Here is a 12,648-nt window from a genome sequence, read left to right on the forward strand (position 1 = left end):
AGTCTTGGCGCTGGCTTCTGACAACAGCTTCCTGTTAATGCAGATCCAGGGAGGCAGAGGGTGATGACTTGGGTCCATTTCGCTCACAAAGGAAACCTGGATTGACTTCCCAGCTCCCAGTTTCAGCATAGCCCAGCCTCAGTAATTATGGGTAAATCAGCAGATGGACACTTTGTGCCTGTCTCTCAACTTAAAAATTTCAAGCTGGCATTGATGAACAAAGGAGTAGAAACAATTTTAATTCTCTCTGGACAAGGGGGACACTGACATCGCCACCTTCTGGCTTGTGATTACTGGGATATGGGCTTCTCTGTCAGAGCTGGTACCATCAGGGGGTTTCAACCAGGGCAAGAAGAGAAAAGAAAGCAGGCTCTATGCGTAAGTGTTTTTGCTAAATGATGAACCATAAGTTCCAGAGTGCATGGTAGAAGAATTTTGTGGGTAGGACTGCGCAGAGTGGAGTTGAGAATGTGGATAATAATGAATGGTGGGAGGAAAGACAGAGGCAAAGTAGTATTTAAGACATCTGGAGAGTAATCCTGGTAATAAATTAAAGAGGGGTAGGCAATCAGTTTGAGATATGGTGCAGGTAATTTGTCTGTAAAACATAGGGCAGCTGGGGAACTGTTCCTCCCTGCGATGGGAGCAGTGGTGACCAGTGAAATAAAAGATAAGAATACGCCCTTGAACACTTCTTAGAAAGTGAGATAAAAATCCGTTAAAATTAAATTGAGTATGTCCTTCTACCTCAGCAAGTTTGCTTCTGGGGATCTTGAATTGCACACAGATTATGTAGGACGATTTCAATAGCCGATTTTTATCACGAGTATGCCCTAGTGCAATGGTGAAGAGCTCAATCAATGTGCTTTCTCTGTTGTGCACTGACAGAATCCTCCCTTAAGTGTGCAGTGCTGAGATAACAGTTGAAATAGCTTCACCACAGACACATTATTCTCAGTTACAGGATGTTACAAAATACACAGAAAGACTTAACCAACATATATGTACACATTATATCTATATATATGCATATATATAATGAGAGATTCATCTGGTAAAAGTGAGTGGAGAAAGGAAATAAGAAATTAGATAGAAGCGTGCAATAATTAAATTATAAAGCTGTATTGTGAAAGATCAATTGATTGCAAATATAATCCAATCATTTGGTTTCATATTGTAATGTCTGGCATACTCAGGGGCCACTGCTGTGGCATAGTGTGTCAAGATGCTGCCTATAGCGCTGGTATCCCATATGGACACCAGTTCGAGTCCCAGCTGTTCCACTCCTGATCCAGCTCCCTGCTAATGTGCCTGGGAAAGCAGTGGAGTATGGCCCAAGTGCTTGGGCCCCTGCACCCATGTGGGAGACTGGGAAGAAGCTCCTGGCCCCTGGCATTGGCCTGCCTTGGCTGCTGCAGTCATGTGGGAAGTGAACCACCGCATGGAAGATACCTCTCTCTCTCTCTCTCTCTCTCTCTTTCTCTCTCTCTCTCTGTGTGTGTGTATTTCTCTCTCTCTCCCTCTCTGTAGTTCTGCCTTTCAAATAAAGACAAAAGAAAAAAAAGAAAAAGAAAACAATGTTATGGCATCCTCGTGCCTTCTATGTGGAAGATAAGTAGCAGGAGCAGGCGCTGCAGAAATAGAGTATTTCAGAAGCAATAGCGGTAGAGTAGGAGAAATGATGGAGTTCAAAATACTGACAGTCATCACAGGGACAGACAGGGCAGCGGCAGAGAGGCCCAGATACAAAGGGCATTTCACACGAGAAATCCTTCTACTGGTAGATAAGTCACTTGGTGACCCTGGACAAATGGGTTCTCAGCAGGTTTTTTTTTTCCAAAGGGCTTCTTGGACATTTATTAGAGAAAAGATTGGAATAGAAAACATAGATTGTCAAGGTAATTATGTAAAGTTAAAGGACTTCTGTCAAGGTACAGTTTATTGTTCATTATGGCCTGGAATCCAGCATCTTGGACTTAAAACACCTTGTCTGAATTAATCTGGTCTTTGGGTGTCATCGGGATTGTTTTCAGGGGCAGCCAACTGGGTCGTTACCAACACTGTTATCTTCAGCTTTACCTGCTCTTTGGATGATGTGTTTCTGAGAGCCGTGGGCTGCTAGCAGACACTGCACAGTGATGACAGATGTGGGTGTCACCCTGCAGAAACACCCAGTCAACCACAGCAATAATTCAGAAACTTTACGAGGTCAACACACTGGATCACTTGTACAGATGTATTTACATACATGTATTTACATACATGTATTTACATACATGTGCATGGCATGTGCCTGTACACACACACACAGTCTCACATAGTGACTTATGCTGCCTGATCCTCATGTATTCTGAAGTAAAAACGAGGAACATTGGAAGGAGTTTTATGTCCAAACAGAGAGACCATCAGGAAGCTGTTAAAAGTCCATGAAGGAAGAAGGAGGAGGAGAGGGACTCTTCTAGAATTTGCCTTTAAAATGCAACCCTGGGGCAGGGGTTTGGGGCAGCAGTGAAGACAGAACTTGGGATGCCTGCATCCAAAACCAGAGTGCCTGGTTGGAGTCCCGGCTCTGTTCCTGACTCCGGCTTCCTGCTAATGTGCACCCTGGGAGGCAGCAGGTGATGACTCAAGTACTTGGGTCTCGACACCCACATGGGAGACTCAGATTGAGTTCTGTGCCCCCAGCCTGGGCCTGGCCCAGCCCCTGTCACTGCAGACCACTATGGGTGGATGGATGATTTCTATCCCTCTGAGTGTCTCTGACTTCCAAATAATTTAAGATAAATGAGTAAATTAAAATTGAATATGAATCTCTGGTCTCAGGTACACCAGGCTCTGCCCTCGATGACCTGCTTCCAGGAGGGGTTCCTGTGTACTGTTCCTTCCCTTGGCAAGGTAGCCATTAGGATGGAGAAGGCATCCAAGCATTCTGGGGAGGAGGAGATCCTGAAGTTCTGACAAGCCATCCCCAGACACTACATGCTAAAAACACTCAGACTGTAGAAACACCACATTCCCCACCATCATCAAGGTTAAATGCATCCTTCTGTGCTGATCCCAAGACCAGTGGATTGATCCTTTTGGGAGAGAAATTATTTCAATGGCTAAAAGTCTTGTTTGTATAACAAGCAATAGAACCACATTATCAGAAAAGACACCTGGACTAAAGTGATAATTCCCAATTCCCCTCAGAGGCCCTCTGCTCTCCAGGCTGTGGTGGAACTTTCAGCTGTAAGTCTTTGCAGGGGAGTTGGTTCTCTGACAGGTGCAGTTCCCCACTACAAGGATCTCTGTATCCTGCATTTGGTCATCGAGACTTCGGAGAAACAAATCAACAATGTCTCCTTTAGCCAGTACAAGATGGCAGCCTGAAAGACACATCTCATTCTTTTTGATAGCGTCCATGAGAGCATAAGGGGTTATACCTACTACAAAGACTTGGGTGCCTGGGACCAGGACAAGTTCATGGAGAATGAGCTGTCCATTTGAGGGACTGGGCTCTTGAGGAACTGGGCTCCCATCCAGCCTGGGCCCCTCAAGGTACATCACTCTCCTGGAGCATTAATACCCATAGAAGCTACTGGAAACCATAAGGAAAGATGTAGACCAACACACCTTGCAATCAGATATGTCTCTCCTCTGAGGAAGGAGAAGTAAATGGGCTGGACTGGAATTAAGACTTCAAGAGTAAAGTTCTCTCCAAGGTCTACCTTCCTGGCTTTTAGGTGACTGTGGCCCTTGAATCATCAGAACCTACTCACTGTGGCTGTCTTTGACAATGTGGAGCACCTGAGGTGTGACTGCTTTAGTGCTCTGTACTTCTGTGATGCCACAAAGAACTACTGGTTTATGGGACAGCAAAATGCATCTAGGTCAAAGAGGAGAAAATGCAGGCAAAGCAAAAAGTGGGGCCCAAAGGTGACGACAGGTAACAAGCATGAATGTGGAAAGGCAGCACCCAAAGCTCTTGAGTGACCGAAGTCATGGTCCCAGAAGATGGACTGTGGTCACCATTGAGCAGGTGCCCTCTGCCCCAGGCCAGTGGGAGAGCTGAAGGCTGCTCTGAGCAAGCCAGCAGTCCACTGTGAGAAGTGGGTCCTGACTCCAGCACCATGCTGGCCCTGCAACCTGGGCTGTTCTATGTTGATGGGGGCATGCTGGAAGCTTGTGGCTGCCAGTCTACTCTCAATGACTTCTACTATCTTCAAAGACAGGAGCCTGGAAGACCTCGGTGGAAATGGATTCACAAACTCAAGAAGAAGACAGACTCGGAAGAGGTAGAAAGTCTAAAACACTGGAGGTGAAGACTAGGGAAAGATTTCTGGAGGAATGTTATGGTTAAAAATGGACTTAATGATGCCATTGACAGAATGCTGAGCCACAAAGAAAGCATTCTTCATGGAGTATGTCCTTAGAGTAGGTTCAACATGAAACAGAAGCAAAGGGTTTTAAGTTAAATACATGGACACAAGCGACAGGTATATGGCAGGGCCTTAAGTTGCTGCTTGGGATGTCCACATCTCTTATTGGAGGGCATGGTTCAAGTCCCAGCTACTGCGCTTCTGACCCAGCTTCCTATTCACGTGCAGCCTTGGAGATGGGAGGTGGTGGCTCAAGTACTTGGCTCCCTGCTAGTCAATGGGAGGCCCAGATTGAGTTCTGGGCTCCTGGCTTCAGCCAGGCCCAGTCCTGCCTGTGCAGGCATTTGGGAAGTGAACCAGCAAACGGAAAATCGCTGTCTGTCTCATTTTCTCTCTCTGACTTTCAACAAAATGATAATAAATATACAAAATACAATTTTTTAAAAAATTTCACTGCCAATATTCCTAATTAAGTTACTGCATTTAGGGTGTAATATACTTCTGAAAGTAAATGATCTTTTTTGTATAAAGATAATTTTAACATCAATATCATCATCTGAGACTTATTAGAAATAGATGCTTGATTAATGTTATATTGGATTTAAATGAGGTATTAAATTCTAGAATGGTCTTTTACAATCATCTTAAAATCTATAAATGTATTTCCAAGGCCCTTGATTAACATTTGTGTGTGCTCACGAACAGCCTCCCAAAAGTTCACGCAAAATATGTATTATAGAACTATTAGTGAATTTCAAAAAAGTTTTGTACCAAAATCAAGTTACCTTTCAAGTAGCAGGGTTTTTGAAGTGCCCTCATGTATTGAGCTTTAAATAATCACACAGGCTTGAATTAATCTAAATTCCTCTGTTTAGTCCTGATTTGCTTCCTACGTATTTTCTTACAAAGAATCAGGGATTCCTGAAAACACATGTGGACAAAAAACATGTTGACAAAAACATAACCAAATCATCACAGCTATTTCACTGAGTCTAAATTACTTTGTTTTCATGTTAGTGCTGATAAATACAGACTCAAGTTTTTTTTTTTTCCTCAACAATTCATATCTTAAGGTAGACCAAATGTCCCATTAATTTCAAAGGAGGAAGATTAGACCAGAGAGGTGTAAGCAGTGTCTGGAGCGATAAGCAGCTAGACAAGAAACATGGACAGTCTCCAAAATACACTAAGCAAAAATAATAAGTAAAAATCTGAACTAAGTGGAGAAATCAAAGCTCAGAATGGCATATACAGTAGGCTACCATTGTTGTAATGCAGTGGAATTTGAATGAGAAGTTTGTCAAATGTATTTGGAAATGTCAATGACCAGACATAGGACAAGTCTGAATCAGGGCAAAACTAAAGGAATACAAAATCATGTGACCTACTATGAAGGTAAGGCAATGAAGAGAGTGTGGCTAGCACCAAGGCAGAAAAATGAGCAGAAACAAGGACGTCCAGCAGTTAACAAGCAGGTCCACAGGCAGGGCACTCATGACAGCAGGGACACTACAGGGCAGTGAGGAAAGAACAGGCATTGCAAAAAAAGCTGCAGGGCTGACTGAATATCCATTTTGGGGGAAAATACAAATGTTTCTCCTATTAGACTAAAAAAAGGTGAAAAAAACACAACAAGATTTTGGAAGAAAACATAAGCGAATGCCTTCATGTCCACAAAGTAAGTAAATGCTACTAAAAGGACACAAAACCCCGACTTACAAAGGGAAACAAATTGGTAAACTGAGCTCCATTAGAATTAAGAACTTCTGTTCCTCAAGACACTATTAAGGACAAGAAAAGCAAACAGAAAGGGTGAAAATATAAAGAATAAATATATCCCACTAAAGCTTGAAAGCCAAAAATATGAAGAACCCATACAAATCAATAAGCAAAAAAAAAAAAAAAATCCACCAATACAATGGAAAACAGGTAAAGAATTAAACAGATATTTCACAAAAAAAGTTATACAGCCAATAAATATAGGAAAACATGTTCAATTCATTGGTCCTCAAGGAAATTCAAAGTAAAACCTTGATGTAATGTACAAGTACTAGAATTGCCATAATTAAAAAGACATTGAGTATCAATTTTGGGGGAAGACATGGGAAAAATTCAATTTTCTTACTCTACTGATGTGAATACAAATTGGTATAACCACTTTGCAAAGTCATCTGCCTTTCATATGTATCCAACAGAAATACTTGCATTGTTCCCCAAATCACAAGGATAAGAATGTTAAAAGATACACTACTTGTAATAGCCTAAAATGGGTATCATCAACTATTGAATCAATAAAATCAGATCTATTTATTTTTGCTGGGCAGGCTGAAGCCAAGAACACATAACTCAATCTGGATCTCCTATGTGCTTAGTAAGGACCCAGGAACTTGAGCCAATACCTGCTCCCTCCCAGAATACACATGAGCAGGAAGCTGGATCGGAATACAGGACCCAGGACTCAAGCCAGGCACGGTGCAATGGGAGGCAGGCATCTCAAGCAGCAATTTAATTGCTGAGCCAAATGCCTGCCCCTATACGTCAATTTAAAAGTTTGTGAACAGAGAAACAAAAGACACAGGAGGCAAACTTAAGTTACCGTCACTGATCAAAGACAGACAAACGGGATCATCAGGAAGGATAAAGTCAGCGGCAGGCATTTGGTCTAGTGGTTAAGATATCTGATAAAATTCCGACGTCCTACACTGGAAGGCCTGGGTTCGAGTCCTGCCTCTGTTCCTGATTTGCGGTCCCTGAAAGATAGCAGGGATGGCTCAAGTGACCAGTTCCTTCCACGCATGTGGGAGAACTGGACTGAATCTCCAGCTCCCACTTTTGGACTAGCCAGTTCTGACCACTGTGGGTACTGGGGAGTGAACTAATGGGGACTCTGTGCGTCTCTGCCTCTCAAACAGGAAGGAAGGAAAGATGAAGGAAGGAGAGAGGGAGGAAGAAACAGAGAAACAATGAAGAAAACAAAGACTAAGGTCAGCCATGTATTTGAAACATTATACACAAATCAAGGAATTTATGCAAATGTATATAGACATATATACACAATGGAATATTACTCAGCAATAAAAAAGAATGGAATCTTGACATGTTCTACAATGATCATGATGCCAAGTGAAATAAGTCAGACACAGGAAGACAAATGCCCTGTGTTTCCTCTCATAGGCAGAAGTTAATATATATAGAATAGTAAAAACTGTATGGATGTCATATTGTTTCATATACAGATAGTTATAAATATCTTCAATGAATTAAACCCTCTACATAATAATATGTCCTTCTTTAGTTACTTTATGATCTTTGACTTGAATCCCATGTAATCAATCAAATCAATTTGTAGATTTGGATTTTTAAAAGTTTTTATTTACTTACTTCATTTATTTTGAAAGTCTGAGTTGAGAGTGAGTGAGAGGCAGAGAGACAGATCTTGCATCCACTGGCTTACCCTCCCAGACAGCTGCAACAGCCAGCACTGGACCAGGCAGGAGCCAGGAGCTTTTCTGCATCTCCCATGCGGGTGCAGGGCCCAAGCAGTTGGGCTGTCCTCCACTGCTTTCCCAGGCCATTAGCAGGGAGCTGAATCAGAAGTGGAGCAGCCAGGACACAGACTAGTGTCCATATGGGATTCCCGCAGCGCAGGTGGTGGCTTTACCTGCTATGCCACAGCGCTGGCCCCTTTATTTGGATCTTGATTCAAGCAAACCAACTGTCATAAACACATACTTACATAACTGAGAAACTTTAACACAGAGTGACTATGACATGTGATTAAAAAATCACTATAAACATATTACAGTCATGGCTTATAAAAGTCATTATCTGTTAAAGATATTATTGGATTATTTATGGACAGTATATGTACATAATGCCAGGTGTTTGATTCAAATCACTCCAAGAAAGAAAGAGGTGGTGATCTATGAAACAAGATTAGCCAGTTGTCGATGATCGCGGGTACGCTGCCACGCGTTCACAGTGGTTTGCTTTGGAGGGTGTTCCAAATTTCACACATCAAGACTTACCCCATCCTTAGCTCTCACCAGGAGATCGTAGGTGGCTGGATCCCTCTCCCTGTCCACGTCTTGAGAAACACAGATGCGCCCATCCTGCGGGTCAATCGAGAAGGCATGAGGTGCTTCCTGGCTTTGGAATCCAGCATAGAGCGTGTACTCCACAAAGCCATAGAGCCCGGCGTCTGCATCCGAGGCTTTCACCTGTGGGACACGGGGTTGGTCAGCGAGGAGATGGCAATGCGAGCACAGCTTCAGCTGCCCATGACTTAGCACAGTGACCGGCACAGCCCGGGGCAGCCCCCAGAGCTATTTATTCACAAGGCACAGATTTGGTTTTACATCTTCTCTCGCTTCCTTCTGCAACAACGCCCCCTCTATGTTCCTCTTCTGCTCACTCCCCTTCACCCACTCCCGTACTTTCCTGTGATGTACCAGTCTCAGGTCCCTGGGACTCAGCTCTGGGTTCTTCTGTCCTCTTTTCCTTTCACTATACTAATGTGACCTTGTCCCATCTCAATGAAAACAGCCACGTGGCTAAGGACTCAACAACACATCTGCTGCCTCTCCGCCTCAGGTTGCCAAGTGACGGGTCCAGTGCACCACTCTCTTTCAGGGCAGCAAAGGAAGTCAAAGAAATTGTGAGATGACTAGACATCCAATACAAATGACAGAATCCATCCTGGAGTGTGAGGGAGTCCCTCAGGCCAGGTTTTCTTGTGGGAATAAGGATTGGGTGTTGGAGGGCACTGTACCATCTGGCAAACTGATTACTACATGACCCGCCCTGCAGGCACAGGGGGAATGAAGTCCAGCCCATGCTCTGCTTGACCAATCAGGCACAGTGACAGGCAGCTGTCAACAACCAGAAGAAAGAGCACTATGCTTCACTGATGAGGACTGTTTGTGTTAGCAGCAGTTCTGTGTTGAGCAGAAACAACGAAGCAACTACAATCATGAAACACTTAACTTATTCATACTAACTGTGGAAATACACAATGAGAAATAGGATAGGCTCTCTAGAAAAGATCAAAAAAATTCTCCAGCTCCTGGGCTCCGTCTAATTCCTTTGACTTACAGTTCGATTAATGTAACAGCAAACATCTACATAACATTTACAATAAAAGAAGCACTTTAAGGGGTGGTTGTTTCGGCTAGCATTTACAACACCACTTGGGACAGCTGCATCCCACATCAGAATGCCTGGGTTTGAGTCCTACATTAGCTTCTTGCTAATGTAGAATCTCAGAGATAGCAGATGATGGCTCAAGTATTTGGGTCCCTATCAGCCACGTGGGAGACCCAGATTAAGTTCCAGGCTCCTGGCTTTCACCAGATGCAGTCCTAATCATTGCAAGTATTTGAGGAGTGAAGCAGTGGATAGGATGGCTTGTTCTCATTCATATTCTCATTCTCATATTCTCTCTCTCCCTATCCCTCCCTCTCTCCCTCTCTCTCTCATACAATAAATAAGAGAAGACCACAAAGGAAGGAAAGAGAAACAGAGAACGAATTATTAAAAGTGCTCTTCTAAAATCTTAGCATGTATTACATAATTTACAACCAAAAGATATTAAATCCATTCTGCAGATCAAAAAGTCCAGGTCAGAGAGTTTATGTAACTCTTCAAAGACCCCTTATCTAGTAAGTTCCAAAGCTGAGATTTATATCTGGACAGTTGGCAACACAGCCCACACTCTCAATGGCTGTGTTCTCGATGGCCATGTTCTGTATGCTGCCTCCTTATAGTGTGAAGCTTTGTCACTACATTCTTTATTCACTGTCCAGATGATCCCAAATACTGTGACTTTGCTCCAATGCAGAGTATGTGAGGGCTTGTGTGATATTATCCCAAACAACTATTCAGCTCATATGCATGTAGCTTTGTCACCATAATGTCGCTGACATGAAGAAAGCAACAGGTAGACAGCTATACACTTTCGTTTGAACTGAACCTTTGATTCCACATGGTCAAATTCCAACTGAGCTACAAAAAGAAAAATAGACTAAATGATGACAGTTGGAAATAATACAGCAGATCAGTTCAGAAAGTCTAACATCCAAGTAACAAACGTCCCAGAAAGGAAATAAAGAACAGAGAATATGAAATAAAAGGCCAACTATTTCTTTGGTTCATAGAGGTGTGTATTGGCAGAGCCCCCAGTGTCACTGTTACAGGGAGAAGAGATTCCCTCTGGCTTTTAATTTCCTCATCCCAGAAGTTAGGTTCAGGGCACATTTCACTGGACAGAACTAGCTACCTGAAGCCAACCTAACTGCAAAGGAGGCTGGGAAATACATCAGATCATAAGGATATTTGGTGAATATCAGTGGACTCTGCCCTAAGTGCCATTTAGTCTACAATATATATAGACAGACACCCAAGATCATGTAGTTCTGCAAGCTGCCTCTACTAGGGAGTGAAATTGAACCAAGTGAAACATACCCCAAAGAGTTGCTCCTTGGCTTCTTACTACAGAGTTAATTTGGGGGGATAACACTTGACAGGCCTGCGTATTTCTGTAAGGCCTTTTGGAGGGAGGAAAAATAAAAGTCTCACCACCTGCGTTATTAGTATTCCCATTGTACTCGTTTGACTCTAGATTGAAAAAGAGAAAAAAGGAACTACTTTTAATCAATGCAGGAGTTATGCCTTAATTTCAACACTTCTCAAATGAAAATGCTTCTCAATAACACATCCAACAACTACAGCTCTCCACTGACCTACCCTTCCTCCCACACTATCTTGAGCAGGTAACTGGACTGTGACTTCTGGGGCTATCCTTCCACGTAGTCTAGGACAGTGGTTCTCAACCAGGGGCATGCTGTCCCCAAGAGGACATCTGGAAATGTGTAGGAACTTTTTTAAAAAAATTTTCACAACTGGGAAAAGCTTTCTACTGGCAGCTGGGGGGTTGAAACCAGAGGTGATGCTAAACATCCTATAATGCACAAGACAGACTCCACAACAAAGATAATCTGGCCCCCCATGTCAGTGATGCCCAGGTGAGGATCCATGACCTCTTGGTAATTGGCAATATTGTTTTCCCTCTTCCATTGTCTTTATTCTTTTCTACTGATAATACAGTCCTTTAAATTTATCTTCACTCTCACTTATTTTTTTAATAAGCAGCTTATTTATTAAATTTATAAAGAAACTTACATGGAAGAGATTACCTACTCTAATTCTTTTGTTCAATCTTTTCTGTTTTATCCAGTATGTCATTTTTATAGTTTTATTTAATAAAAACCTGTATTATACACTTTCTATCAGCTTCATCTATTCTTATTCACGCCTGATCTACTCCACTGCCAGCATATAATTCCAAGAGATTTGCATACATAATTCAGGATTCATTACTTTTGGTACATCAATGGTCACTTGGGTCCATGACTGCTAATTAAGCAAGTAGCTTCCAGGCGACTATTACAGGAGCAGATACTGAAAAATATGTGCTTTACAATTATTAGGGAAAAGAAGAATCTCATTACAGAGAAGTACATAGCTGTTTTAAAAGCTCATTTCTTCAAAAAGAACAAAGGCAATGGGTCTCATTCTGGGATATGTACATAAAAAATTCAGTATTTTTCTTCTCAGTCCCAGTGAGTCACCTTAAAACCTTCTATGGTATACAGCAAAACCTGGGAGCTCACAGAGAACAAGCACTCAAATATTAGGAACTTGAGTTGAAAATCAAGACTGAAAAAGAACTGACTCCATTCAACTTAGGAGTTATTGGTGGTCCAATGGATCCAAGGAAAAGGTCATGTCATGATTCCATCAAGGGATATTAAGAGTTCTAGAATATTTGTGCTCTCTCTCTCTTTTTTTTTTTTAAAGATTTATTTATTTATTTGAAAGGCAGTTACACAGAGGGAGAAGGAGAAACAGAGGGCAAGAGGTCCTCCATCCGCTGGCTCACTCCCCAGATGGCCGCAACAGCCAGAGCTGCGCCGATCCAAAGCCAGGAGCCAGGAGCCTCTTCCGGGTCTCCCACGTGGGCACAGGGGCCCAAAGACTTGGGCCATCTTCCACTGCCTTCCCATGGCCACAGCAGAGAGCAGGACCGGAAGTGGAGCAGCAGGGACTTGAACAAGCACCCATATGGGATGCTGGCACTGCAGGCAGTGGCTTTATCTGCTATGCCACAGCGCCGGTCCCTAGAATATTCTCTCGGATATCTGGAAATTTGTTCGCTCTCACTTATATCACTATGTCAAAATTATTCACCCTGTACAATCAGCTAACATACTCGTGTTATTCTTCTTAG

The 12,648-nt window shown here is 42.7% G+C and overlaps 1 protein-coding gene across 2 annotated transcripts in view; it reads right to left on the bottom strand.

Annotated features, from left to right (window-relative positions):
- DCHS2 (dachsous cadherin-related 2) overlaps positions 1-12,648 on the bottom strand; it is a 312,281-nt gene that overhangs the window by 147,705 nt on the left and 151,928 nt on the right. For both annotated transcript variants that reach the window (XM_051819958.2, XM_051819960.2), the window contains exon 2: positions 8,390-8,581. In XM_051819958.2, coding sequence (XP_051675918.2) covers positions 8,390-8,581 — 192 coding nt within the window. The remainder of the gene's footprint in view (positions 1-8,389; positions 8,582-12,648) is intronic.

Source organism: Oryctolagus cuniculus, chromosome 8, assembly GCF_964237555.1.
Source record: "Oryctolagus cuniculus chromosome 8, mOryCun1.1, whole genome shotgun sequence".
Taxonomy (NCBI): domain Eukaryota; kingdom Metazoa; phylum Chordata; class Mammalia; order Lagomorpha; family Leporidae; genus Oryctolagus; species Oryctolagus cuniculus.